At 44.6% G+C, this 24,551-nt stretch overlaps 1 protein-coding gene across 3 annotated transcripts in view; it reads left to right on the top strand.

The window, feature by feature from the left end:
* The first annotated feature begins 1,277 nt into the window (after window positions 1-1,277).
* Window positions 1,278-24,551, top strand: part of LYN (LYN proto-oncogene, Src family tyrosine kinase) — a 137,648-nt gene continuing 114,374 nt past the window's right edge. The window contains exon 1 of one of the 3 annotated variants that reach the window (XM_034966113.3): window positions 1,278-4,285. In XM_034966113.3, coding sequence (XP_034822004.1) covers window positions 3,644-4,285 — 642 coding nt within the window. In that variant the 5' untranslated portion in view covers window positions 1,278-3,643. The remainder of the gene's footprint in view (window positions 4,286-24,551) is intronic. The other 2 variants (XM_034966115.4, XM_034966114.3) reach the window with 2 other exon arrangements.

Raw genomic sequence — 24,551 nt, forward strand, 5'->3', positions numbered from 1 at the left:
AATCTACCTTGTGGCAATTTACGTATAAATAATATTTCACACAGTTGTTAAAATTTTTTTGTAGCCTAAAATAATTCTTAGCAATTTTTGTTTTTCTTTATTAATTCCTTGTATCTATAATCACTTGTGCTAAAGTCACCCATTTTCCCCAGTAATACAGGTTTAATATTCTCAATCCTTACCACTTTGCCCTCACACAGAGGCATATATCCATGCTACTTTTTTTTTTTTTTTTTTTTTTTTGAGACCGAGTCTCACTCTGTTGTCCAGGCTGGAGTGCAGTGGCGTGATCTCGGCTCACTGCAACCTCCACCTCCTGGGTTCAAGCAATTCTCTTGCCTCAGCCTCCTGAGTAACTAGGACTACAGGTGTGAGCCACCACACCCAGCTAATTTTTGTATTTTTAGTAGAGACAGGGTTTCACCATGTTGGCCACGCTGGTCTCAAACTCCTGATCTCAGGTGATCCACCCACGTCAGCCTCCCAAAGTGCTGGGATTATAGGTGTGAGCCACTGCCCCTGGCCACATGCTACTCTCTTAAAGACAGAGGACCTGGGGGCGTGAGGGCTTGAGGAAGGTGGATGTTGTTCAGAGACGTGAGCTCAAGGCTAGGGGAGGGCGGAGCACACTCCACCAGTGGTTCCCAAACTTGGCTGCTCATTGGAACCACCTGGCAAAGTTTTCAGTCTCTGATAACTGGGGTTCCCCTCACCATCCCCATCCCCCAAAGACTTTGATTTAACTGGTCTAGGTAGGGCCTGGGCATGGAGATATTTTAGCAGCTCAGGTGATTCTAATGTGCCGCCCGGGTTGAGCACCACTACTCTGTATTATTTGCTACTTGGTAGTTAGGTCTGTGGCCAAGTTGGCAAGAGTTAGGTGGAAGAATACTAGAAGAGGCAGCAGGGGCAGCCCACACAGTGGCAGTGGGATGGGTTGCAGCACAGATGATTTGGTGGACCAACATGAACAGGTGAGCAGCATGACCAATCCTGGCCTTAAGCACAATGACCACGCATGAGATGATGATGGCGGTGCTAATGAAGAAGTTCCTAGAGGTCAGATATTTCATTTTCCCACAATGGATGATGGGATGCTCTTGTATGCTGCGTCCCATTATTTGTGGTAGTTATGTTCTATAGTCACTGTGAACACTGAATTAGCGAATACTGAGTCACTGTTTCTTAGGTTCCTGTGAGTCTCTGGACACAACATTTTCATTACATTATGATTAATACATAACCTTATATGTTGTGTGTTTCTGTTTAATGGACACCTTATTTAATATATGGCTGATTCATTACGTTGAGTTCACAGCCAATAGCACAGTAGCTCCTGCCTGCAGGACGGTGCTCCAGTGGGCACGCCACAGCCTCTGGTGCTTAGCAACAACAGACAGCACTTTAGCAAGCTCTACGCTTCGGGCCATTTATTTTTATTTTTATTTTTTAAATTTTTTTATTGTGGGGGGGGGTCTCACGATATTGCCTAGGATGGTCTTGAACTCCTGAGCTCGAGCAATCCTCCCACCTCGGCCTCCCAAAGTGCTGGGATTACAGGCATGAGCCACTGAGCTCAGTCGCTTGGGGGCCATTTTAAACAGCAAAATCACCAACAAAAAGCACAGAAGTGTGGAAAGCATAAACTAAATGGACAGCAAAAAGAATACAAGAAGGCAGAGCATCGCCTTGTTCCACTATAGCTGGGAGGGTGTGCGTGGGGCAACTCAAGATTTTTACTGCTCTGGGATGTGCATATCTATGAGTGACTGGGAAAACACCTCAAGTATTGATTTTGGGATTACAAATACATTTTAGCAAGTAGATAAGTTCACAAATATGATATCTGCAAAAATGAGGATACACTGTACATAACGTATTTACAATACTGCCTTCTCTTGCCCCGCCCATCGTATTCCTTCCTTTCTTCAAAGGCCCACCTATCCTGTCAAGGAGCCTTAATTGATTTGCACCCTGCCTCTGATCACTGCCTTCTGTGCTCAATTTAGAGAAAACTGGTGAGATAAATCAGTCATCAATCAATTAACCAATCAATCAATACTAATGAACTATTTTAAAGCACCCAACATAATTTCTGGGAGGTAGAGTGGGGAATAGATAAATATAAAAGGCAGTGCCTTCCCAAAAGGAGTTTACCAGTAGTTGAGGAGACAAGCCTAACATGGGCAAACAATGCTAAAAATTACCTAGGTCTAGTTTAAAATAAAATGTTGCACACCATACATGCTACAGATGCTTTAAAAAGTTGCCTATCAATAGGAGCTTTAAATAAAACTTTCCTGAGAAATAGAACTTTCATGGGATATTAAGAAGGAAAGACAGATATGGAGAATGATTGAATGAAGTATTCAGCAAGTATAAATGCAGCCTAAGAAGTGGAAATTAGCATCGTATCGTTTTTTTCCAAATAAGAATGAAGAGATGAACTTAGTGAGGACGATTTTGTGAGGAGTTAGGGAGTTGGGGAGCTGGGTGCAAGCTCAGGTCAGCCTGATGATGCTTTGTTCCTTACCCCGAGAGACATTTTACCAAAAACACTGACAGACATTCCTGATAGATTAACCAATACCAAACGTTTTTGAATCCTATTCTTATTTGCCACACACGTTTAGTCAGGATCTCAAGGATTCATCAGTAGCAGCAGATACTTTAATGTAGGGTTAATATATTTGAGAGGTCATTCTTAAGAAAAGTCTAGGCAATAGGCCCTCAGGTAGTGAATTATTCCGTAGGATTCATTGTTTTTTGTTTCATTTTGTTTTGTTTTGTTTTCATTTTTCTATTTTTCTCCATAGGATTCTTGATAGGTTTCAATCACACACCTTCCCATGGGTATTTCCATGGGTAACCCACCCCTTCTCTTCAGCAGTAAACTAACAACTACATACCAGTGAACATCACAGGTATAAACCACCTTTCTTCTTTTAAGGAATTAGTATGCAAACTTTAGTACTCTTTTCCTAGTAACAAATAACTGCTGTATCAGATTGTGTCACAAGGCAGCTGCTTTGACTTATTGCTCTGTAGCTGGGGCCAGCCTCTTCAGAACATTGTTAATGAGAGAAAGGAAGTGCTTTGGGCAGTGTCTGGCCCATCAGGCCCTCTGTAAATGTTTGCTATTAATGCAATGCTGAGATCCCAGTGAACAGAATCTGGCTTAGAAGAAGTGGGTATCCACGGTGCCCGAGCCTAATCTTACATCTTGGATTTGTAAGTGGCATTTATTGAGTTGAACATGAGCTTGAGCACGCGGTCACACATTCTTTCAGCAAACACTGGTTAGGCACCAGCTGCTACGTGCAAGCACTGCCCTACATGTTGGGACGCAGCTGTAGTAGGAATGAAATAACGCCAGCATTCCTGCATGCGGGCAGTGCGGGCCCTGTACAGAAAGGTACACGAGATAGGCATCCTCACATCCATTGTCCTGGGAGGAAACTGAGGCTTTGAGAAACGGAGAACTTGCCGGGCCATTTGACTCTACGTCATCCCCTCCCCCATCAATGCCCTGAACAGCCTCCTGTACACCCTTAAGGAACTTACTTTGTAATGATTATTAAGAACTCAACGAGACCCCGAGCATCACCTCGGCACATCGCATCCTTTCTCTAGAGAACCCCTAATGTTGGAAGGGATCAGAGCGCACCTCCTCCGCTCCTGGGAGCACCCCCTTCCTAATAATACCTTGGGGATGGGTCGGAAGGAAAGGAAAGGAGACGCGAGAGGTGTAGTCGATGTGCCTGCGAAGCCCAGGCTCCTCCGGAGATCCTTCCGTCCGTCCCTACAGGAGAAGGCTGGCCCGGGCTGCTCCACTCCCCGGAGCTGCAGACTGAGTCGCCAGGTTTCTGTGCCTTCAAAGCCCTGCGCGACGGCCACACCAAACACCCAAATCTTGGGCAGGGACCAAACGGTCACTTCCCCGCCCTCCGGGCTCAATATGCAAATCCGAGCACCAGGAAGTAGCTGGGACCTCTCGGCCGAGCCCAGAGACAGCCAGTTCCTCTCCCGCCGCGCCGGGCCGCGCTGCCGCTCGCTCCCCGGCCGTGGCGCCTCCGGGCCAGACGCGCTGCAGCCTCCAGCCCGCGGCAAGCGGGGCGGCCGCGCCACCCCCGGCCCCGCGCCAGCAGCCCCTCGCCGCGCTTCCAGCGTTCCCGGCCAGCAGCCTCCCCATACGCAGGTCCTGCTGGGCCGCCCCATCGCGTCCCCCGCTCTGAACTCAAGTCACCGTGGAGCTCCGCCGCCCCGAAACTTTCACTGCGAGCGGGTGAGTCCTCTGCGCGAGCCCAAGGGTGGGCGCGGGCACGCGGGCAGTGGGTGCAGGGGCCGCGGCTGTGCCACCAGCCGGAGTCCCGGGCGCAGGGTAGACTCGGGGCCGGGGGCATCGGCGCGGCCCGCGGCGGCTTCCTGGCCGCACCGCCTCCGGGCCCCGGCGGCGAAGGCTCTCAGATGTCTTCAGCCGACGGGTGACCGGGCCCGCGGGAGCCAGGGCGCGGGGACTGAGGCTCCGCAGGTGTCCGCCGCGGAGCCGCGCAGGGGAGCGGTGGGAGGTGCGGGCGCGGGGGCGGGCTCACCGCGTGTCCTGCCCGGTGAGGGCCCGAGGGCCGGCTTCTGTCCCTGCTCCGGCCGCTCCTCGCACACAGTGGGGAAGCCGCTGCCCTTGCGGAGCGGGCGCGCGGCGGGGATACTAGAGAGGACTCCTGGGATTGTGCAATCTGATCTCCCCTCTGGACCCTGGGTCCCCTGGCAGTGGGAGATGGGGCTCGGCCGGCGCCCTCTCGAGGCCCGCGGACAGTTGCCCTCCCTGGTGGCCCCGGGCAGGAGCGTGACGTCGAGGGGCTGCGGCGGAGGCTGGAACTCACCCTCCCGCTGCGGCGCCTCTCGGCCTGCCGAGGAGCAGTCCGGTGCTTTTGCCGGCTGAGAGGAAGCGAGAGTTATTTTAAGAATTCAGGGGTTGCCTTTCCTTCGCCTTGGGGGAAGGGCGTTTAAGAGTCAGTTCCCACTTTCCTGCATTCTCTGGGCCCATGGTGGCATCTTTTGCTTGCGGTGCATTCGTAACTTTCCAACAGCCTGCCTGTCATGTAGATTAGCGGTTGTGTCTTTGTATATCCGTGTGTGTTAATTATCCCAAATTCGCCCTTCTTCACCAGCTCAGAATCTAGGCCTTGCACTTTTCTGGCTGTATATTTAGGGGACCGATTATTGAAATTCCCTGTTTGAGTTTCTTCATCTTTGAGAGAGCATATATACCTCAGGGGCTGTTTAGCACACACAAAGCCCCTAGTACGTACCAAGCATTTCATAAACGATGTTACTGTTATTTATTGCAGTTAATTCTATTCATATAAACGAGGCTTCTTGGTTCTTTGAGCTTGGTGATGTTGAAGCTAAGACTACCATGTCAGATTTAGCCATCTGACCTTATTAGTAAATCTGCTTAATAAATACATGAGGGATTTGCTGTCCCAAAGCAGGGCCCAGTAGTCTGACTTTCCCTAAAGAACTAGCCAATAAACTGGTGGGCTACAGGGATGTTTTCTCTGTACAGCCAACACCTAAAGCCATGCCCTGGGGAATAGGCACTGCAAGAACCCAGGCCTTACTAAGCCCTTCTCTGTAAGAGTAAGCTTTGTTGGGAAAGGGTGGGATCCAGTTAGTCCCTCCATTCTCATTTGGAGGTAAGCAGGTAAGCGCTTTGAGGCCTGAATAAATTTCACTGCATCATAGAGTCTTTGGTGACTGGGCCTCTTTGGATGTAAATGTGTGGCCCTTTTGCTGAGTGAAGGATAGAGGGCAGCAGATGTAAGGGGAGAGAAAGTAGGAGCCAGGAACCTTGAGTTTTGGCCTCTTCCATCATTTAATATGCTGTGATTTGGGATAAGCCACTTGGGCCATTTATTCAGCCAAGATCTCCTTTATAGCAGCAGCCAGAGTTATATTGATTTGTCTGCAGGTTGATAGTCTGTATTAACCATTACAGTGGAAGCTCCATGAAAACTGCTTCATCTGTCTTGTCCAAAATGATAGCCCCAGTGCCTGGTACATAGTAGGTGCTCAGTTAGAGATTACTTGGAAGAAGGAGTGAAGGCCTCCTGTGAGCTTGCCCTATGCAAAACTGAGGACATAGGGAGATGAAGAAATAGAGCTGGTCCCTAAGGTGTTTGAAGCCTACTGGCCCTTTCTGTTGTGGTTTCTAAAACGGGGATTTGAGAGGCTTTGTTGACTGTAAAGTTACCCAGCACTGAGTTACCCACATTTAGTGTTCTAAATGAGAGTCTCCACTCAGCACCGCTCTTCTCTACTTATTACTGGAAGAGAGGTCCTGATGTGGGGTGGTTAAGATGTTTCCTGCAAAGGTAGTTGGCCCAATCCAGAAGACCTACATTATTTTAGAGTCATTGGTGTTACAAAGGTAGGTGGAAACTTTGTAATCCCGCCCCTGCCCTCCAATAGCTTTCTTTTAGCAGAAAAGTGGTCCAGCACTGTTCAATGACTTTGAAAGCCTTTTACTTCTATCTGCAATATTTGTTTTTAGAAATAAATCACCAAAAACATCTGAGATTCCAGTTGGTTCACATGACTATGTGGAGTTGTAACTTAACAAAATTAAATCATATTATTCATGTACAAACCCATACTAACTTTATAAATAAGGACACCATGTATACATGCCCACAGCAGGGAACATTGTTATAAGCTCACTCCTACTGATGATCTCAGTGATGCATGGATGAGTGTTAACATTGAAAGGCCACCACAATCATTAGTCAGGACATTGATCAATGTCACATTGATAGCAGAGATAGCCTCAGACCTTTTCTGGCTCTTCCTAACGATGATGGTGAAGGTGTTAGCACCTTTCATTTGTTCAGGGCTCTGAAGTCTTCCTGAACTCTAATTTCATTTGAACCTCTTGTGGCTCCTATAGGATGGAGAGGGACAGATACAGAAAAAGATTCAGGGGGTTGTCTAAGGTCACAGGCTTGGTTAAGTGGTACCATTAGGAGTAGTAGGTATGTTTTTTGGCTCTTTCTACTTGTCCACCTTTGGACTTGTAGTGTGTGCTCAATTACAAATGCCTCTCAACTTATGATGAGGCTGTGTCCCAATAAACCCAATCGTAAGTTGAAAATACTGAAAGTAGAAGATGCATTTAATACACTTAACCTACTAAACATTATAGATTAGCCTAACCTACCTTAAACATGGTCGAAACACTCACATTAGCCGACTGTTGGACAAAATCATCTGACACAAAGCCCATTTTATAATAAAGTGTTGAATAACTCATGTAATTTATTGAATACTGTATTAAAAGTGAAAAATGAAATGGTTGTATGGGTACTTGAAGTACAGTTTTTATTGAATGCCTAATGCTTTTGCACCATCGTAAAGTTGAAAAATCATTAAGTTGCAGACCATCTGTGCTTAAAAGCAAATAAATAGTTCATTTAACAAACATTTTAAAAGTGAAATCATGAGTTAATTTTCTTTTATCACTTAATTGTCTGAACTAAGTGGCTAACTGCTCAGGACATAGCAGATGCACCATCAAGCTGGGCACTTCAAGCTGTCTTCTAGAAATGAATTTCTGTGCTTTTTAGCACTGCTTTTTGCTTGGGGGTGGGAAAGGGTGGTCTCCAGTAACTGCTAAGATGACACCTATACTGGCTGCTGTCCGAGCAGCTCTAGTGACTGTCTTGGGGGCAATCAGTTGCTTATTGGTTAATACAGAAGTACCTGAGTAATACTTTGCAGAAGGACTTTCCCCGACCTGTGCTGGGAGTGTCTCCCTGTAAACTTTGCCAACCTCCTGGTTATTTTATCAGTGAGAGCATCATTTAAGTGAAAATATAAATTAAGGAGACAGGGCTCATAGGACGCACATTAAAACACCTGATCATTTTGAGCACCTGCTGTATGCAAGGCACTGTTCTAGGCCAACAGTATAGATATACATTGCCTCCCATCTTTTAAGGCTGATAATGAAGAGAAGAACATGGAAGAGGAAGTTGTTGGGTTTTTTTTTTCCAGTCAGAAATACTGAAAGATTTCTTACAGCTGTCTGGTTTCCTGATACTTAAATTGTGAAACTTTGAGTTCACTCCATTATCATTTCTAAAATTTATTTTGAATAAGTTCCCTTTCGGGGGAGATACCCATGTGTAGAGAATGGTATGGAAATCTGCCAATGGAGGGATTAGAAATTTTGTCAGTTTAAAGACTTGAACCTTTTGAGATTTTTGTTGTTGTTGTTTTGTTTGTTCTTCTTTTCTGAGATGAAGGCTCACTCTGTCGCCCAGCCTGGAGTGCAGTGGTGCAATTTCAGCTCACTGCAATCTCCGCCTCCTGGGTTCAAGCAATCCTCCCTGCCTCAGCCTTCTGAGTTGTTGGGATTACTTACAAGCATATGCCACCACACCCAGCTAATTTTTGTATTTCCTGTAGAAATGGGGTTTCACCATGTTGGCCAGGCTGGTCTTGAACTCCTGACCCCAAGTGATCTGCCCGTCTCGGCCTCACAAAGTGCTGGGATTACAGGTGTGAGCCACTGCGCCTGGCCTTTCTGGGGTATCTTTGGCTTAAGTTAGTTGGAACGGCTCTCTTTATTTTTTATTCTGCCTCCCACTGAAGAGACAGAGTTTTCGCTCTTGTCACCCAGGCTGGAGTGCTTTGGTGTGATCCCAGTTCACTGCACCTCCATCTCCTGGATTCAAGTGATTCTCCTGCCTCAGCCTCCCTAGTAGCTGTGATTACAGGCGCTCGCCACCATGCCTGGCTAATTTTTGTATTTTTAGTAGAGATGGGTTTCACCATGTTGGCCAGGCTGGTCTTGAACTCCTGACCTTAGGTGAGCCCGCCTCAGCCTCCCAAAATGCTGGGATTACAGGTGTGAGCCACTGTGCCTGGCCCTGTCTTGTAATTTAGAAGAGCAAGTTTAAGTACTTGGGATGTTGTATTAAAAAGCCTCATCCATGCTGACAAGAGCAGGGCCTGTAGTAGCCTTTGTTGTTTATCCTCTTCATCCTGTTCTGTACTTCATTTTCTCTCATTACTGAATTAGCTGGCAGCATTCCTTATTTGCCACAGAGCTATTTCTTAAAAGCTGTACTTACACTCAGATACAGTTTTCCTTGGTATAGAACTCTTCCATGGCATTGCTCTTTCACTGGGCTTTATTAACCCTCAGGCTTCCAGTACCCCTTCTTCTGCTCTCCCCAGTTCGTTCCCTATCATCTTACAAAGGCTTCTTCAACCAGGAATTGGCATGAGCTGACCGTGTATGGGAAGAGATTGTCAGTTAATCTCATTATTGTAAATGCTCAGTGTTCAGAATGCTGCTACTTAAATGACATCCTATAGAACTGCATGAATCGGGATACATTTAAAGAATCCAGTTAAGTGGCTGTTTCTTGATGGTTGAGGCTCTGCTTTTGGGTTGTAGAACACTGGGAAGAAGTCTTCATAGCTCAGATAGTTTTTTAGTTGGTCTCATTTCCTTTCTACAGTCCATGCTTCAGGCAAAGTTACATATTGCCTGCCTGCCCACACCTTTCTGTGAGCATCTGAAATCTTGCTCACTCCTCTTTATTGACACCAGACCATACTGGTTGGAAGCTTCTTTCCAGTCCCCGCTTTCCTCCCTCCATTGGTAAAACATCTGGTGGGGAGGTCTTCGTGTGGTCTTTGGGCCTACCCTTGGGCGCTGGTACAGTGAGACTGGAGAGATGGGTGTGTATTCATTCTGCCTGCCACTGAAGCAATGACGTCTTCTTGGTGTTTGGGTCTCTGGGTGCCCCCACTCTTCCTGTAAATGTTAACCCCCACGGAGGTGAGGGGAATGGAGAAGCTTATCTCAGAGAGGCTCTCTGGAGAGGGAGGACCACTTCTGCTTTCCAGGGGGAAGCTGTGTCACGGAGAGCAGAACTGTAGCCTGATGCTGGAGAGAAAAGGCCCCAGAGGAGGCAGGCAAGGAAGTGATACTTCCTCCACCCCAGGCCCCTGGGTCATTTGCCTGCAGCCCCACCTTCCTTACCACCCAATGCTGCGTTTTCCTCGGGGTTCTTTCTACCCTCTGCTGCCCTCTGCATTTTCGGTTTGCCCTTAAGTGAGGGGTGGGGTGGGGTGGGAGAGAGGAGCAGTCTAGAGTCTTAAGGGCAGAGCCTGCTTTGCGAAGCCCACCCTGGCCACGCCTGACTTTTTCAGCAACGGAAAAATGTACATTTTGAAATTCCCCGTCATGGAAAGTGTTATGAAACTCTTGGGTAGACGTTTCGAAATCTTTTAATGTTCAGGCTACATAATAATTTTTAAATACTAACTATAATAATTCAGGACTATTTTAAAAATTGTTAAATTCCTTGTTAAATTCTTGGGATAGAACAGTGGCTGTCAAACATCTTTTTTTTTTTTTTTTTTTTGAGATGGAGTCTCGCTCTGTCGCCCAGGCTGTAGTACAGTGGTGAGATCTCCACTCACTGCAACCCCCACCTCCCAGGTTCAAGCGATTCTGCTGCCTCAGCCTCCCGAGTAGCTGGGATTACAGGCATGCGCCAATGCGCCACCATGCCCGGCTAATTTTTGTATTTTTAGTAGAGACAGGGTTTCATCATGTTGGCCAGCCTGGTCTCGAACACCTGACCTCAGGTGATCTGCCTGCCTCGGCCTCCCAAAGTGCTGGGATTACAGGCATGAGCCACGCGCCCAGCCTGTCAAACTTATTTGACCACAACCCATAGCAAGAAACATTTTACCTTGTGCTCAAATACACATATCTGTAGGCAAAACAAAATAGAAAAAGGAAAATACAATCTGGTGGAACAGCCCCTCCCCTTAACTTGCAGGGGAATGTGGCCTGGAGCAGCTTTTCTGAGGTAGGATTGGCCAGCTCCATCAGAGTTTGTTTGTTCTGATGCATAATAGATATACATAGTTTCAGGGCACATGTGATAATTTAATACATCATATAATTTGTAAAGATTAAATCAGTATTTGCGATAGCCATCACCTTAAATATTTGTTTTCTTTTTAAATGCTGAATCTTTTGAATTATTCTAGCTGTTTTGAAATGCACAATAGTTAATTGTGAACTCTAGTCACCCTACCAGGTCTTATTTCTTCTATCAAACAGTATATTTGTATCCATTAATCAACATTTTTCATCCCCCCCCTTCCAACGTACAGAGATGGGCAGTCCAATAGGGAGGTTTATTAAACAAACACAAATTAAGTCACATTCATATAATGGGATACTTTGTAAATATCTTAAAAGATAAAACATTCAATTACAGTTACTAATATGAAAAATTTTTTTTCAAAAGCTGAACACGGCCAGGCGGCCAGGCGCAGTGGCTCTTGCCTGTAATCCCAGCACTCTGGGAGCATGAGGCAGGAGGACTGCTTGAGCTCAGGAGTTCGAAATCAGCCTGTGCAATTTGTCTCAAACAAACAAACAATAGCAAAAGAGCTGAACACAAACTAGTAGATGACATGATACCATTTCTGAAATAAAATATTCATATATGGACACATCATCTATAAACTGCATTTCAAACAATTTTTATACTAAGATCTTAATAGTGATTATTTCTGGGTGACAGTTGAGTGCTGTTTTTACTTCTGTACATCTTTATATTTAAAAGAATGAGCATCCCATATATACATAAATATATATATAAATCCCACATATAAATATATACATAAATCCCATATAAATACACACACACACACACACACACACACACACACACACACATATATATATATTTTTTTCCTGAGACAGAGTCTTGCTCTGTCACCCAGGCTGCAGTGTGATGGTATGATCTCGGCTCACTGCAACCTCCACCTCCCGGGTTCAAGTGATTCCTGTGCTTCAGCCTCCTGAGTAGCTGGAATTACAGGCACACACCACCATGCCCAGCTACTTTTTGTATTTTTAGTACAGACAGGGTTTTGCTGTGTTGGCCAGGCTGGTCTCGAACTTCTGGCCTCAAGTTATCTGGCCGCCTCAGCCTCCCGAAATCCGGGGATTACAGGCATAAGTCATTGCGCCTGGCTCCTTATATGATTTTAAAACGGCAGGATATAAGGAGCAATGGAATGAAGCCAGTGGGACTGCAGAAGGCAGGTGGAAGCAGACAGGGAACTTTGGAGCTAGAGTGACTTGAAGGACGCTTGATGGATATAATTGTAAGAGTCCTGTCTCAGGAGAGCTGATGCGCTGTAAATGTTGTAAATAGAACATTTTCTTAAAGAACCTTCCACTGCTATGTTTAGCATTCAGTTTAGCAAACTTTTCCTGGGTAACTACTGGGAGTCCCGCACAGTGTTAGGAGTTGGGGTACACACCTGCCATGTTGGTGGAAATCCTGAAGGGAGTGGGCCACACACCCTGGAAGAAGGGGCTTTCCCGAGGAAGGACAGCCTGACTATGCAGGGATCATTCCACATTACCGGAGCTTGTTCCAGAGAGGCAGTGGGAGGCTCCACAGGCAGGCTTGGAGGGTGCTTGGCCCTAATACCAAATGTTGGACTTCATGGCATTAACGAAGGGGAATCACTGGAGCCTTTTAGTATGAAGCTAATTTTTTTGTCCATCACAGGCAACTTCTTGCCTACACTCTTTTACAATATGGCATTTATGACATAGCCAAGAGCGAAGACACGTTGAACACTGACTTAATGCTTTGAGTAGGTGGAGAGTTGAATGACTCAAGGCTACTTCTCTAGAGATTAATTTGAAGCTAGAAAGTAACATTTATTTCTGTTTTCTGTGACAGCAATAGGCTTAAGCTTGTAATCGTCATCTGCAAGTAGGTACTTGACACCTACCCTAAGTGACCTGGAGAGTGACAGATACAGTAATGGGCACAATCCTTGGTTTTTTGTTTTGTTTTGTTTTTGAGACAGAGTCTCACTCTGTCATCCAGGCTGGAGTGCAGTGGTGCGATCTCACTCACCAGGGATTTGGCCACCACGCCTGGCCGAATCCCTGGTTTTAAGCAAAATTTTAATATGGAGTTTATGGTTGTTGGTATAATGAAATGCGGCACCATAGCAGTTTTGTATTGTTTCAAACTTGATAGATGCCCAATGTATATAACAAAAATTTTCCCTCATGTGTATTTCTTTATTTATTTGTTTATTTGTATGTTTTGAGATGGGGTCTCACTCTGTCGCCCAGGCTGAAGTGCAGTGGTGCTATCTCGGCTCACTGCAACCTCCACCTCCCGGGCCCAAGCCATCCTCTCACCTCAGTCCTGGGTAGCTAGGATTACAGGCCCCGCCACCAGGCCTGCCTAATTTTTTTGTTTTTTGGGAGGCCAAGGCAGGAGAATAATTTGAGCTCAGGAGTTTGAGACCAGGCTGTAATCCCAGGCTGGAGTACAGTGGTGCAGTCATAGCTCACTGCACCCTTGACCTCCTGGGCTCAAGCCGTCTTCCCACTTCAGCCTCCAAGTAGCTGGGACTACAGGTGTGTGCCACTATGCCTGGCTTATTTTTTGTAGAGATGGGGTTTGGCCATGTTGGCCAGCCTGGTCTCAAACTCCTAAGCTCAAGGGATCCACCCGCCTCAGCCTCCCAAAGTGCTGTGCTGGGATTATAGGCGTGAGCCACCACACCCAGCCCATGTATATTTATCGAGTGCTGTATGTGATGATAGTGGGTGGTTTGGGGGAATACCAACATAAATAAGTGGGAGGTTTCTATCCTAGAGGAGTTTATTGTGCTCTGTTCTCTCTGGATTGTTCACAAACCAGAATGCCGATCAATGACTTTGCTAGGGTTGTGGGTGGGCGACTTGCTCAGGAGATCCCTGGCACCCAAATGAGTGCCCAGAAATCACTCTGAATGGTCAAAAGTAAGGCAGGGCAGGGCGGTAGAGCACAGGGTGTCGAATTAATTTCATGTAGGGGCTGAAATCCCAGGTCTGTCCCTTCCTAACTGTGGGCTGCTGCTGGCAAGGTGCTGGCCTTGCTAGCCTCAGAGTCCTCATGTTTAAACCTCAGCAGTTTGTCGTGAGTGTTCTAGGTTACAGTGGATTCCAAACTAGCCACAAGTGAAGCACATAGCTAAATGGTAGTCATTGGTATTGTTATCAAAAGCAAGTTGCTTAGCTGGGTGAAGTGGCTCATGCCTATAATCCCTGCACTTTGGGAGCCTGAGACAGGTAGATTGCTTGAAGCCAGGAGTTCAAGGCCAGCCTGGGCAATAAAGTGAGAACCTGCCTCTATAGACAAAAAAAAAAAAAAGAAAAAAGAAAAACAAATAAAAATTACTCAGAGTGCAGTGATGTAATCCTATAGTCTCAACTACTCAGGAGACTGAGGCAGGAGGATTGCTTGAGCCCAGGAGATTGAGGCTGCAGTGAGCAATGATTACACCACCACACTCCATCCTGGGTGACAGAGCGACAGCCTGTCTGTAAAATAATAGTAACAATAATAAAAAGAAAGTTGCTTAAGATGGCTACTATAAAAAATGAGAAATCATGATGAAATCATGTCATGTTAAAAAAGAACACAACAACAAAAATCAGAAAATAACAAGTGGTACCAAGGATGTGGAGAAATTGGAATCCTGTGCTTTGTTGGTGGGAGTGTAAAATGCTACAGCTATGATGGAAAATCATATGGTAGTTCCTCAAAAAATTAGACATAGAATTGCCATGTGATGCAGCAATGCTGCTTCTGGGTATATACCCCAAATAACTGAATGTGGGGTCTCAGAGATATTTGTACACTTGTGTTCATAGTAGCATTATTCACAATAGCCAAGAATTAGAAGTAACTCATGTTCATCAATGGATGAAATAAAATGTGGTTTACACGTACATTGGAATTTTTTTTTTTTTTTTTTTGAAACAGGGTTTTACTCTGTCACCCGGGCTAGAGTGTGGTGGCACCATTACAGCTCACTATAGACTTGACTTCCTGGGCTCAGGTGATCCTCCCACCTCAGCCTCTTGAGTAGCTGAGACTACAGGTGCATGCCACCATGCTTGGCTAATTTTTTGTATTTTTTGTAGAGATAAGGTTTTGCCATGTTGTCCAGGCTAATCTTGAACTCCTGGGCTCAAGCAATCTACCTGCTGCGGCCTCCCAAAGTGCTGGGATTGCAGGCATGAACCACCGTGCCCAGCCATATGATGGAATGTTATTCAGCCTTTAAAAAAAGGAAATGCTGGCTGGGTGCGGTGGCTCATGCCTGTAATCCCAGCACTTTGGGAGGCCAAGGTGGGCGGATCACCTGAGGTCGGCAGTTTGACACCAGCCTGACCAACATGGAGAAACCCCATCTCTACTAAAAATACAAAATTAGTCGAACATGATGGTGCATGCCTGTAATCCTGGCTACTTGGGAGGCTGAGGCAGAAGAATCACTTGAACCCGGGAGGCGGAGGTTGCAGTGAGCCGAGATCCCGCCACTGCACTGCAGCCAGGGCAACAAGAGCGAAACTCTGGCTCAAAAAAAAAAAAAAAAAAAAAAAGGAAATGCTGACACATGGTACAACAAGGACAAAACTTGAGGACATCATGCTAAGTGAAATAAGCCAGAAACAAAAAGACAAATACTGTATGAGTCCACTAATGAGAGGTTCCTCAAATAGTCAAATTCATAGAGACAGAAAATAGAATGGTGTCTTCCAGGGGCTTGATGGGGGAGGGAATGGGAAGTTACTGCTTAATGGGTACAGAGTTTCAGTTTTGCAAGATGAAAAGAGTTCTGGAGATGGATGGTGTGATGGTTATACAAGAATATGAATGTACTTAATGCCACTGAGTTATATACTTAAAATAGTTACTATATAAATTTTATATTGTGTTTATTTTACCACAACTTTAAAGAATGAAAAAAAGTTGCTTGATGAGCAGATACGTGTACAAATAGACAGAGGTGTCCTTGAGGATATTTCATTAAGTTTGTTAAATTGCCCTTCTTCTGGCTGGGTATTTACCTACCAAGCAGACGGGTGTTCACTTTTTTGGCAGAGAGAGGACAGGATCTTTACTCTTCGTCATTTAATACATGGCCACGTGGATTGCTGGCCAACAGTATATTGAAATGGCTGTGATGTGGGAAAGGGAATGATAATGGAGAAATTTACAAAGGCAGAGATTGTGGATTACAAAGTAAGGAGAAACTTCTAACCATCAAAGCTGCCTGCATGGGTTCTGGAGAAGGGTCCTTCTCCATCATTAAATGTTTGTCAGCAAAGGCTAAGAGATTCTTACAAGACCTCTTAGAAAAGGTTGCATTAAGGCCGGGGCGCAGTGGCTCACACCTGTAATCCCAGCATTTTAGGAGGCCGAGGCAGACGGATCACGAGGTCAGGAGTCAAGACCAGCCTGGTCAACATAGTGAAACCCCATCTCTTCTAAAAATCCAAAAATAGCCAGGTGTGGTGGCACACACCTGTAGTCCCAGCTACTTGGGAGGCTGAGGCAGGAGAATCACTTGAACCTAGGAGGCAGAGTTTGCATTGAGCTGAGACCACGCCGTTGGACTCCTGCCTGGGCGACAGAGCAAGACTCCGTCTCAAAAAAAACATAAATAAAAAAGTTGCATTAGATGGCTCTAAAAGGTGCTTCCTGATTTGATGATACGGTTATATTAATATTTCTAGCCATGCACTCATTAACTCCAAATTACATAATAAGAAAATATCTTTCTTTTTTTTTTTGAGGCAGGGTCTTTCTCTGTCACCCAAGATGGAGTGCAGTGATACCATCATAGTTCATTGCAGCCTTGAACTCCTGGGCTCAAATGATCCTCCCATCTCGAGATCCCAAACTCCTGGGATTACGAGCATGAGCCATTGTGCCTTGCCAAAGAAAGAATATTTCTGACACAGTTCTTTCTAACAGGATTCGAGGGAATTTTTTAAAAAGTTTTCCCAATGCAGGAGTGTGTGTGTATGTGTGTGTATGTGTGTTTAAAATTTAAGTATAACACTTACATAGAAAAGTGCAGAAAACAGAAGAATCTAGCTGAATGCAAAGGCTTGTGTAACCACCCCCATGATCAAAAAGCAGAATGATGTTGACCCTCCCCCAAGCAGTACTCCCCTGAAAGGCATCTGCCATTCTACTTCTAGTTTTTGTTTAGTTTCCAGTGTAGGCTTCTAAACAATAAAGTGTAGGGAATTGAAAAGCAGTACAAAGCCATTTGGTTTGGCAAATAAACAGATTTTCAAGCTGTGGGTTTGGCTACCACCGGCATCTCTCTGTGTGTGGAATTTACTTGCAATTCAACTGGAGAGCAAGACCTCGTCCTGTTTTACCCTGGCGATTCAGTTGCTAAAATTCTCACACATGAGTTTGATCTGAGCCTTATTTAAATACCTTTTTATTCATCCATTAATTAGTAAAATTAGTTGGCATAAGCCATATATAGCTGGTTTTTCTGCACAGCCAAGTAAATTTATAAATGCAAATATGTGGGTGTGATAAGGGTGGTTTCCACTGACCCACATGTAATCAAACATCCTGTTATATGACACAGTGCCAGTCTGTGCATAGGCATTTGAAAGTACTAACTGGGTTTGTGAATTCAGTGATGCTATTCTTCAGTAAAATAAGGACTCATTTTTCTGATGTTAAGGAACACAGCACCTTTGTTACTGACTGTTATTTCAACTTCTGTTTCATGTAGTTTTGATATTTATTTTTGTTGGGGGTGACAGAGAGAGGCATAATTGACCCGTGGCATTTGTTAATCCATGAAGTCATGCTTCACTTATGCATCATTCAGAAAACACTTCTTGGATACTCACTACTCATGAATATGCATGCATATGACTTGCAGTCAAAGCCATGAGTTCTCAATAGCAAAACTGTTCCAGATATACTCAGAAAGTTAAAATGTTTAAAAAACTTTTTTTTTAAAGAAAATTTTCCTTTTATTTTTGTTGTTTTGTTTTGTTATTTTTAGAAGCAAGGTCTCACTATGTTGCCCAGGCTAGAGTGCACTGGCCATTCACAGGCACGATTATCACTCACACACTATGGTCCTGAGATCCTGGGCTGAAGTGATCCTCCTGCCTCAGCTTCTCGAGTAGCTGGGACTAGAGGCATGTGCCACTGCACCTGGCTTAGTATAAATTTTTGTGTCACACAAGATATGAAGAACATGCACAGGCACTGGACCCATCTGTGGGTTCATCTTTCTGTGGGACCCACTAAGGGACCCATCTTTCTGTGAAAAAGTCACAAGTGAAGTCTGGGCCATGCAAGGAATAACCATACCCCAAGAGAACATGCTGAGCCTGTAGTTTGCCTGTCTGCATCCCCCAACCCCCCCAGCTTATTTTTATTTTATTTTTTACTTTTTATTATTTTAGACAGGGTCTTGTTCTGTTGCTGAGGCTGGAGTGCAGTGGCATGGTCATGGCTCCTGCAGCCTCCACCTCCTGGGCTTAAGTGATCCTCCCTCCTCAGCCTCCTGAGTAGCTGGGACTAGAGGTGCATGCCACTGTGCCAGATTAACTTTCTTAATTTTTTTTTTTTTTTTTGAGACAGTGGTCACTCTGTCACCCAAACTTAAGTGCAGTGGCTCAATCTTGGCTCACTGCAGCCTCAACCTCCTGGGCTTCAGGGATCCTCCCACCTTAGCCTCCCAAGTAGCTGAGACTACAGGCATGTGCCACTACACCTGGCTAATTTTTTTTTTTTTTTTGACGGAGTCTTGTTCTGTTGCCCAGGCTGGAGTTCACTGGCGCTATCTTGGCTCACTGCAACCTCTGCCTCGTGTGTTCAAGCGATTCTCCTTCTTCAGCCTCCTGAGTAGCTATTATTACAGGCGCCTGCCACCATACCCAGCTAATTTTTTTGTATTTTTAGTAGAGACGGGGTTTTGCCATGTTGGCCAGGCTGGTCTCAAACTCCTGATCTCAGGTGATCCACCCACCTCAGCCTCCCAAAGTTCTGGGATTACAGGCGTGAGCCACCATGCCTGGCCTGCATGGCTAATTTTTGTATTTTTTGTAGAGATGGGGTTTTGCCATGTTGCCCAGGCTGGTTTCAATCTCCTGTGCTCAAGTGATCCATCCATGTGCTTCAGCCTCCCAAAGTGCTGGGGTTACAGGCATGAGCCACAGTGCCAAACCTAAAATTTTTTGTATAGTTGGGGATCTCACTATGTTGCCCAGGCTGGTCTTGAACTCCTGGTCTCAAGCGATCTTCCCACCTGCTTCAGCCTCCCAAAGTGCTGGGATTACAGACGTGAACCACTGCAGCCAGCCCCAAAACCTCCAGTTTATTTCCTCCAGCCACAGTTCCTGATGCTTGGCATCTCTGCGTTTTAACTGCTTGTCTCTGTTAGCAACTGCTGGATGCTACAGAGGATTTGAACAAAGAGTGAATCCTGAGAATGGAGGGAATATTGGACTAAGGAGCCTGACCAGAGCAGAACAGTTTCCAAGTGAAGAAGTGAGTCCCTTAGTTGGAAATAAAGTAGGAAGAGATGGGGAAATAACTTGGCTGGATTCCTTACTAATCTTGGTGAAGATTATAGGTATGGATTAGTAACACTGTAGTAGCTAATGAAAAATATTCCAGGTTGTGAACTTTGGGGTGTCTGAGGAGCAGCATGATGTCGTAGTCATAAACTGAGAGTCAGGAATTGGTTTCTGGGCTGGGTGTGGCGGCTCACACATGTAGTCACAGCACTTGGGGAGGCCAAGGCAGGAGGATCACTTGAGGCCAGGAATTCAAGACCAGGCTGGGCATCATAGTGAGACCTCATCTCTACAATTTTTTTTTAAAGGAATTGGCTTCTAGTCAATGCTTTGTCAAATACCAGTCTTGGGACATTAGATGAAGTTCCTTCATCTAATGTTTTTCTAATACATGAAACAGTAATAACAGATTTTTGTTTGGTATCTCATCCAGTTGTTGCAAGGATTAAATGGAGTAATGTACCTGGGAGTTCCTTGAAGAGTCTAATTTTCTACCCAGTTTTGGCTGTTGTTTTGGATTAAACTGTACTACCCCGAGCCTTTTCTTGATTTTGGAGGATCCCTGCCCACTCCCTACTCATGGTACCCCTGGCCTGTTCTGGTAGATTCACTCATGCGTTGTCACCAGTCCTGTGGGGAAGTGGAAATTTGGTGTACTTACCAGGTGCACTTTCATTCTTCTCAAAATGTTATGACAAATAGCAAAGAGAACACCTTTTCTTTTATCATTAGCTCATCCTTAAGCATCTCGTTAGGGGTAAAGCAATTAAAAAAAAAAAAACAAGTTTTAGCTAGACGTGGTGGCATGCCCCTGTCATCCTAGCTGCTCTGGAGGCTGAAGTGAGAGGGTCCCTTGAGTCCAGGAGTTGGAGGCTGCAGTGAGCTATGATTATGCCACTGCACTCCAGCCTGGGTAACAGAGCAAGACTCTCATCTCTGAAAAAAAAAGAAAAGAAAAAGAAACAACAACATCAAACAAAGAAACAAAAGCAAGTTTATAAATAAAGAAACAGAATAGCAGGGACATGGATGCAGCTGGAAACCATCATTCTCAGCAAACTAACATAAGAACAGAAAACCAAACACGGCATGTTCTTACTCATAAGTGGGAGCTGAACAATGAGAACACATGGACACACGGAGGGGAACATCACACACCGGGGCCTGTCGGGGGGTGGGGGGCCTAAGGGAGAGATGGCATTAGGAGAAATACCTAATGTAGATGACGGGATGGTGGGTACAGCAAACCACCATGGCTCATGTATACCTATGTAACAAACCTGCATGTTCGGCACATGTATCTTAGAAATTAGAGTATAATAAAAAAATTTTAAAAAAAAGAAACATAGAATAAAAACCATACCTAATTTAGTAAGAGAGGCATTCCCCCCAAGCTCCTCACGTTTATTTATTTATTTATTTAGAGACAGAGCCTCGCTCTGTTAACCAGGTTGGAGTGCAGTGGCGTGATCTCGGCTCCCCGCAACCTCTGCCTTCCGGGTTCAAGCAATTCTCCCTACCTCAGCCTCCTGAGTTACTGGGACTACAGGTGCCCGCCATCACCCCCAGCTAATTTTTGTATTTTTAGTAGAGACGGGGTTTTGCCATGTTGGCCAGGTTGATCTCAAACTCCTGACCTTAGGTGATCCGCCTGCCTTGGCCTCCCAAAGTGCTGGGATTACAGGCATGAGCCACTGCACCCGGCCTAAACTTCATTTAAATGATGAGGAAATAACTGCAATGGAATGAGCTGGTCGGAGAACCGTATTACTCATCCGAATGCTGACTTTATGCAGTTTCAACGTCCACAGGTATCTTCTGATTGATTGCATTACAGTCTTGACCTAATTTCTCCTGATAAGGAGCTGAAAATCAAGCAACAGTACATTAGAACTTTGATTCATGTGACGCCTATCATGCCATATAAATGAAAATTCAGAGTTTAGATTAAGAACAGTAAAGCTTTCTCTGTTGTACCTTAAAAGGTACTTCCCTCTTCCTCATAATAATAAGCTACATGCTTCTGGAAGTTTTACCAAGACTTGAGATCAGGAGGGAGTATTCTGACTCTGAGCACACCTCTGACTTTGCACATGGTGGTTTCGAGGGGTTGACGGCAGAAGATCTCCAGAGTCTAGTAACAGTTCTGTCTTACTGTTCAAATTTGCCTTTTCTACCTCAATTTCTCCTCCATTTTAACAGAAAACCTACTACTACTACTTCATATGTATCTAAAATATTTCAAAATCTTTAGTAATGGGATATAAGCACTCTTAGCCATCAGAATAACTTTTAAGGTCAGGTGCAGTTGCTCACACCTGTAATGCTAGCACTTTGGGAGGCCGAGGCAGGAAGATCACTTGAGCGCAGAAGTTTGAGACCATCCTAGGCAACATAGTGAGACCTCATCTCTATAGGAAATTAAAAAAATTAGCCAAGAGTGGTGGCATGGGCCTGTATTCCCAGCTACTCAGGAGGCTGAGTTGGGAGGATTGCTTGAGCCTGAGAGGTGGAGGCTGCAGTGAGTCGAGACCGCGCCACTGTACTCCAGCCTGCGTGACAGTGAGACCCTGTCTCACAAACAACAACAACAACAACAAAAACTTTTAAAGATTAGTAAGCAATTTTTTTCTTTGGAAAAAATTAAAATGAAAATAGGCGATTTTAAGAAAACTTTTTATGTTTTTTAAATCAACTTTAAAATTTTGCTGTATAGCTCTATGAATTTTAATACATGTGCAGATTCACTGAATTATTTTCATAATGAGAATACAGAAAAGTTCTGTCACACCCTCCCCCCCCAAAAAAACTTTCTTGTGCCACCCCCAGCCCAATGCCTGGCAACTGCTGACCTGTTGTCTGTCCCCATTGTTTTGTGTTTTCTGTAATGTCATATAAATAGATTCATACTGTATGTGATCGTTTTATTGTCTTTTATAATAACAGCTTTATTTTTACTTTTAATTTTGTTTTGAGACAGAGTCTCCCTCTGTCACTCAGGCTGGAGTGCAGTGGCACACTCTTGGCTCACTGCAACCTCCGCCTTCTGTGTTCAAGCAATCCTCCCATCTCAGCCTCCCAAGCAGCTGAGACCACAGGCACGTGCAAACATGCCTGGCTAATTTTTGTATTTTTGGTAGAGACAAAGTCTCACCATGTTGCCCAGGCTGGTCTTGAACTCCTGGACTCAAGTGATTCACCTGCCTTGGCCTCCCATAGTGTTGAGATTACAGGTGTGAGCCACCCACACCCAGCCGAATAATAGTTTTATTGAGATATAATTCACATATTGTATAATTCACTCAATTAAAGTATACAATTCAGTGATTTTTAGTATGTTCACAGAGTTGTGCAATCATCACCACAATCAATTTTAGAACATTTTTATTACACAAAAAGAAATTCTGTATCCTTTATCCCTCACTACTCTCTTCCCCTTGTCCTAGGCAGTCACTAATCTATTTCTAGCTCTATAATAAATTTCAGGAAACTGGTTTTAATGATTTCCTTTTTTTAAATAGACAGTTTCTTGCTCTGATGCCTGGAGTGCAGTGGCACAATCACGATCACTGTAGCCTGTGATCTTCCGGGCTCACGCAATCCTCCTGCCTCAGCCTCCTGTGTAGCTGGGACCACAGGTGTACACCACTGTGCTGGGCTAATTTTTTTATTTTTTGTAAGGATGAGGTCTCCATATATTGCCCAAAGTGTTGGGATTACAGGCATGAGACACTGTACCCAGCTAAGTTTCTTTCTTAGTTAGAAGAGTTTTACAATGATGCCAGCACAGTTACTACCTGTTTTACTTTTGTATCAGGCAATAATTACCTTTCACAGAAAATATAGTAAAAATAGCAATCCTTTATTAAATATTTGTCCTCAGGTAGTCAATTCCTTAAAAGGTGTAATATTGATATTCTTGTTATTGATAAGGAAACAGATGCTTGGGGATAATAAATATTATGCTCACTTAACTAAGTAAATGGAACCCAAGTCAGCCTGACCCCTAAACTGATGTGTTTGTTTTATTTAACTTTGAAAGGTTATTTTTTAAAAAATCACAGTTGTAATATGTGGAACATAATGTCCTTGACTTCAGTTTATCAAGCAGACTTTATACATTAACATAAATGTAAACGCAGGAATAAGACCACTTCTGGGAAATGTATAATAAATATAATGCAGGGAACATTTATTGAGTGCACACGGTATGTCATTTGTTCTTCTAAACACTCGTCAAGATTGTATTCAACCAATCCTTATAACAAGTGTGTGAAGTTGGTACAGTTATCATCCCTTTTCTTTTCTTTTTTCTTTTCTTTTTTGAGATGGGGTCTTACACAGTTACCCAGGCTGGAGTGCAATGGCACGATCTCAGTTCACTGCAACCTCTGCCTCCTGGGTTCAAGTGATTCTCCTGTCTCAGCTTCCCAAGTAGCTGGGATTGCAGGCACATGCCACCATGCTCAGATAATTTTTTGTATTTTAGTAGAGATGGGGTTTCACCATGTTGCCTAGGCTGGTCTGAGCTCAGGCAATCCACCCGCCTCGGCCTCCCAAAGTGCTAGGATTACAGGCATGAGCCACCGTGCCCAGCCTTATCATCCCTTTTCTGCAGATAAGTAAAGATTAATTACCTTGCCAATGTCATGTCACTGTATGAGGTGGAGCTGGAACTTGGGCCTAGGATGTTTGGCTCAAGCTTAACTACTGCTCCAGGAATCTAATGTGCTGCCACTCTGACTTGAGGAAGACAAGAGCTCAGACACTGAAAACCAGTCAGCATGGCCAAAACAAGAGAGCCCCCAGTTCTGCCAACTTGGTGCAATTTTTACTATAACCATAGCTTGGTAAAATGAAGAAGAAAAAAATTCACTGGAGTTGCAATGAATATTTAAACATTGCGTCAAGTTTAAAGCATGATGACTGTCAAGCCAGTTGAGTTTTCTGCATTAACTTCAGCTGACAACTCAGTTTATATCTATTATAAATGTCACTATTTATTGAGGGAAAAATAATCTTCCTCTTTTTTGTTTTTAATTTTTTTTAGGGATAGGATTTCATTGTGTTGCCC

Source organism: Pan paniscus, chromosome 7, assembly GCF_029289425.2.
Source record: "Pan paniscus chromosome 7, NHGRI_mPanPan1-v2.0_pri, whole genome shotgun sequence".
Classification (NCBI taxonomy): Eukaryota; Metazoa; Chordata; class Mammalia; order Primates; family Hominidae; genus Pan; species Pan paniscus.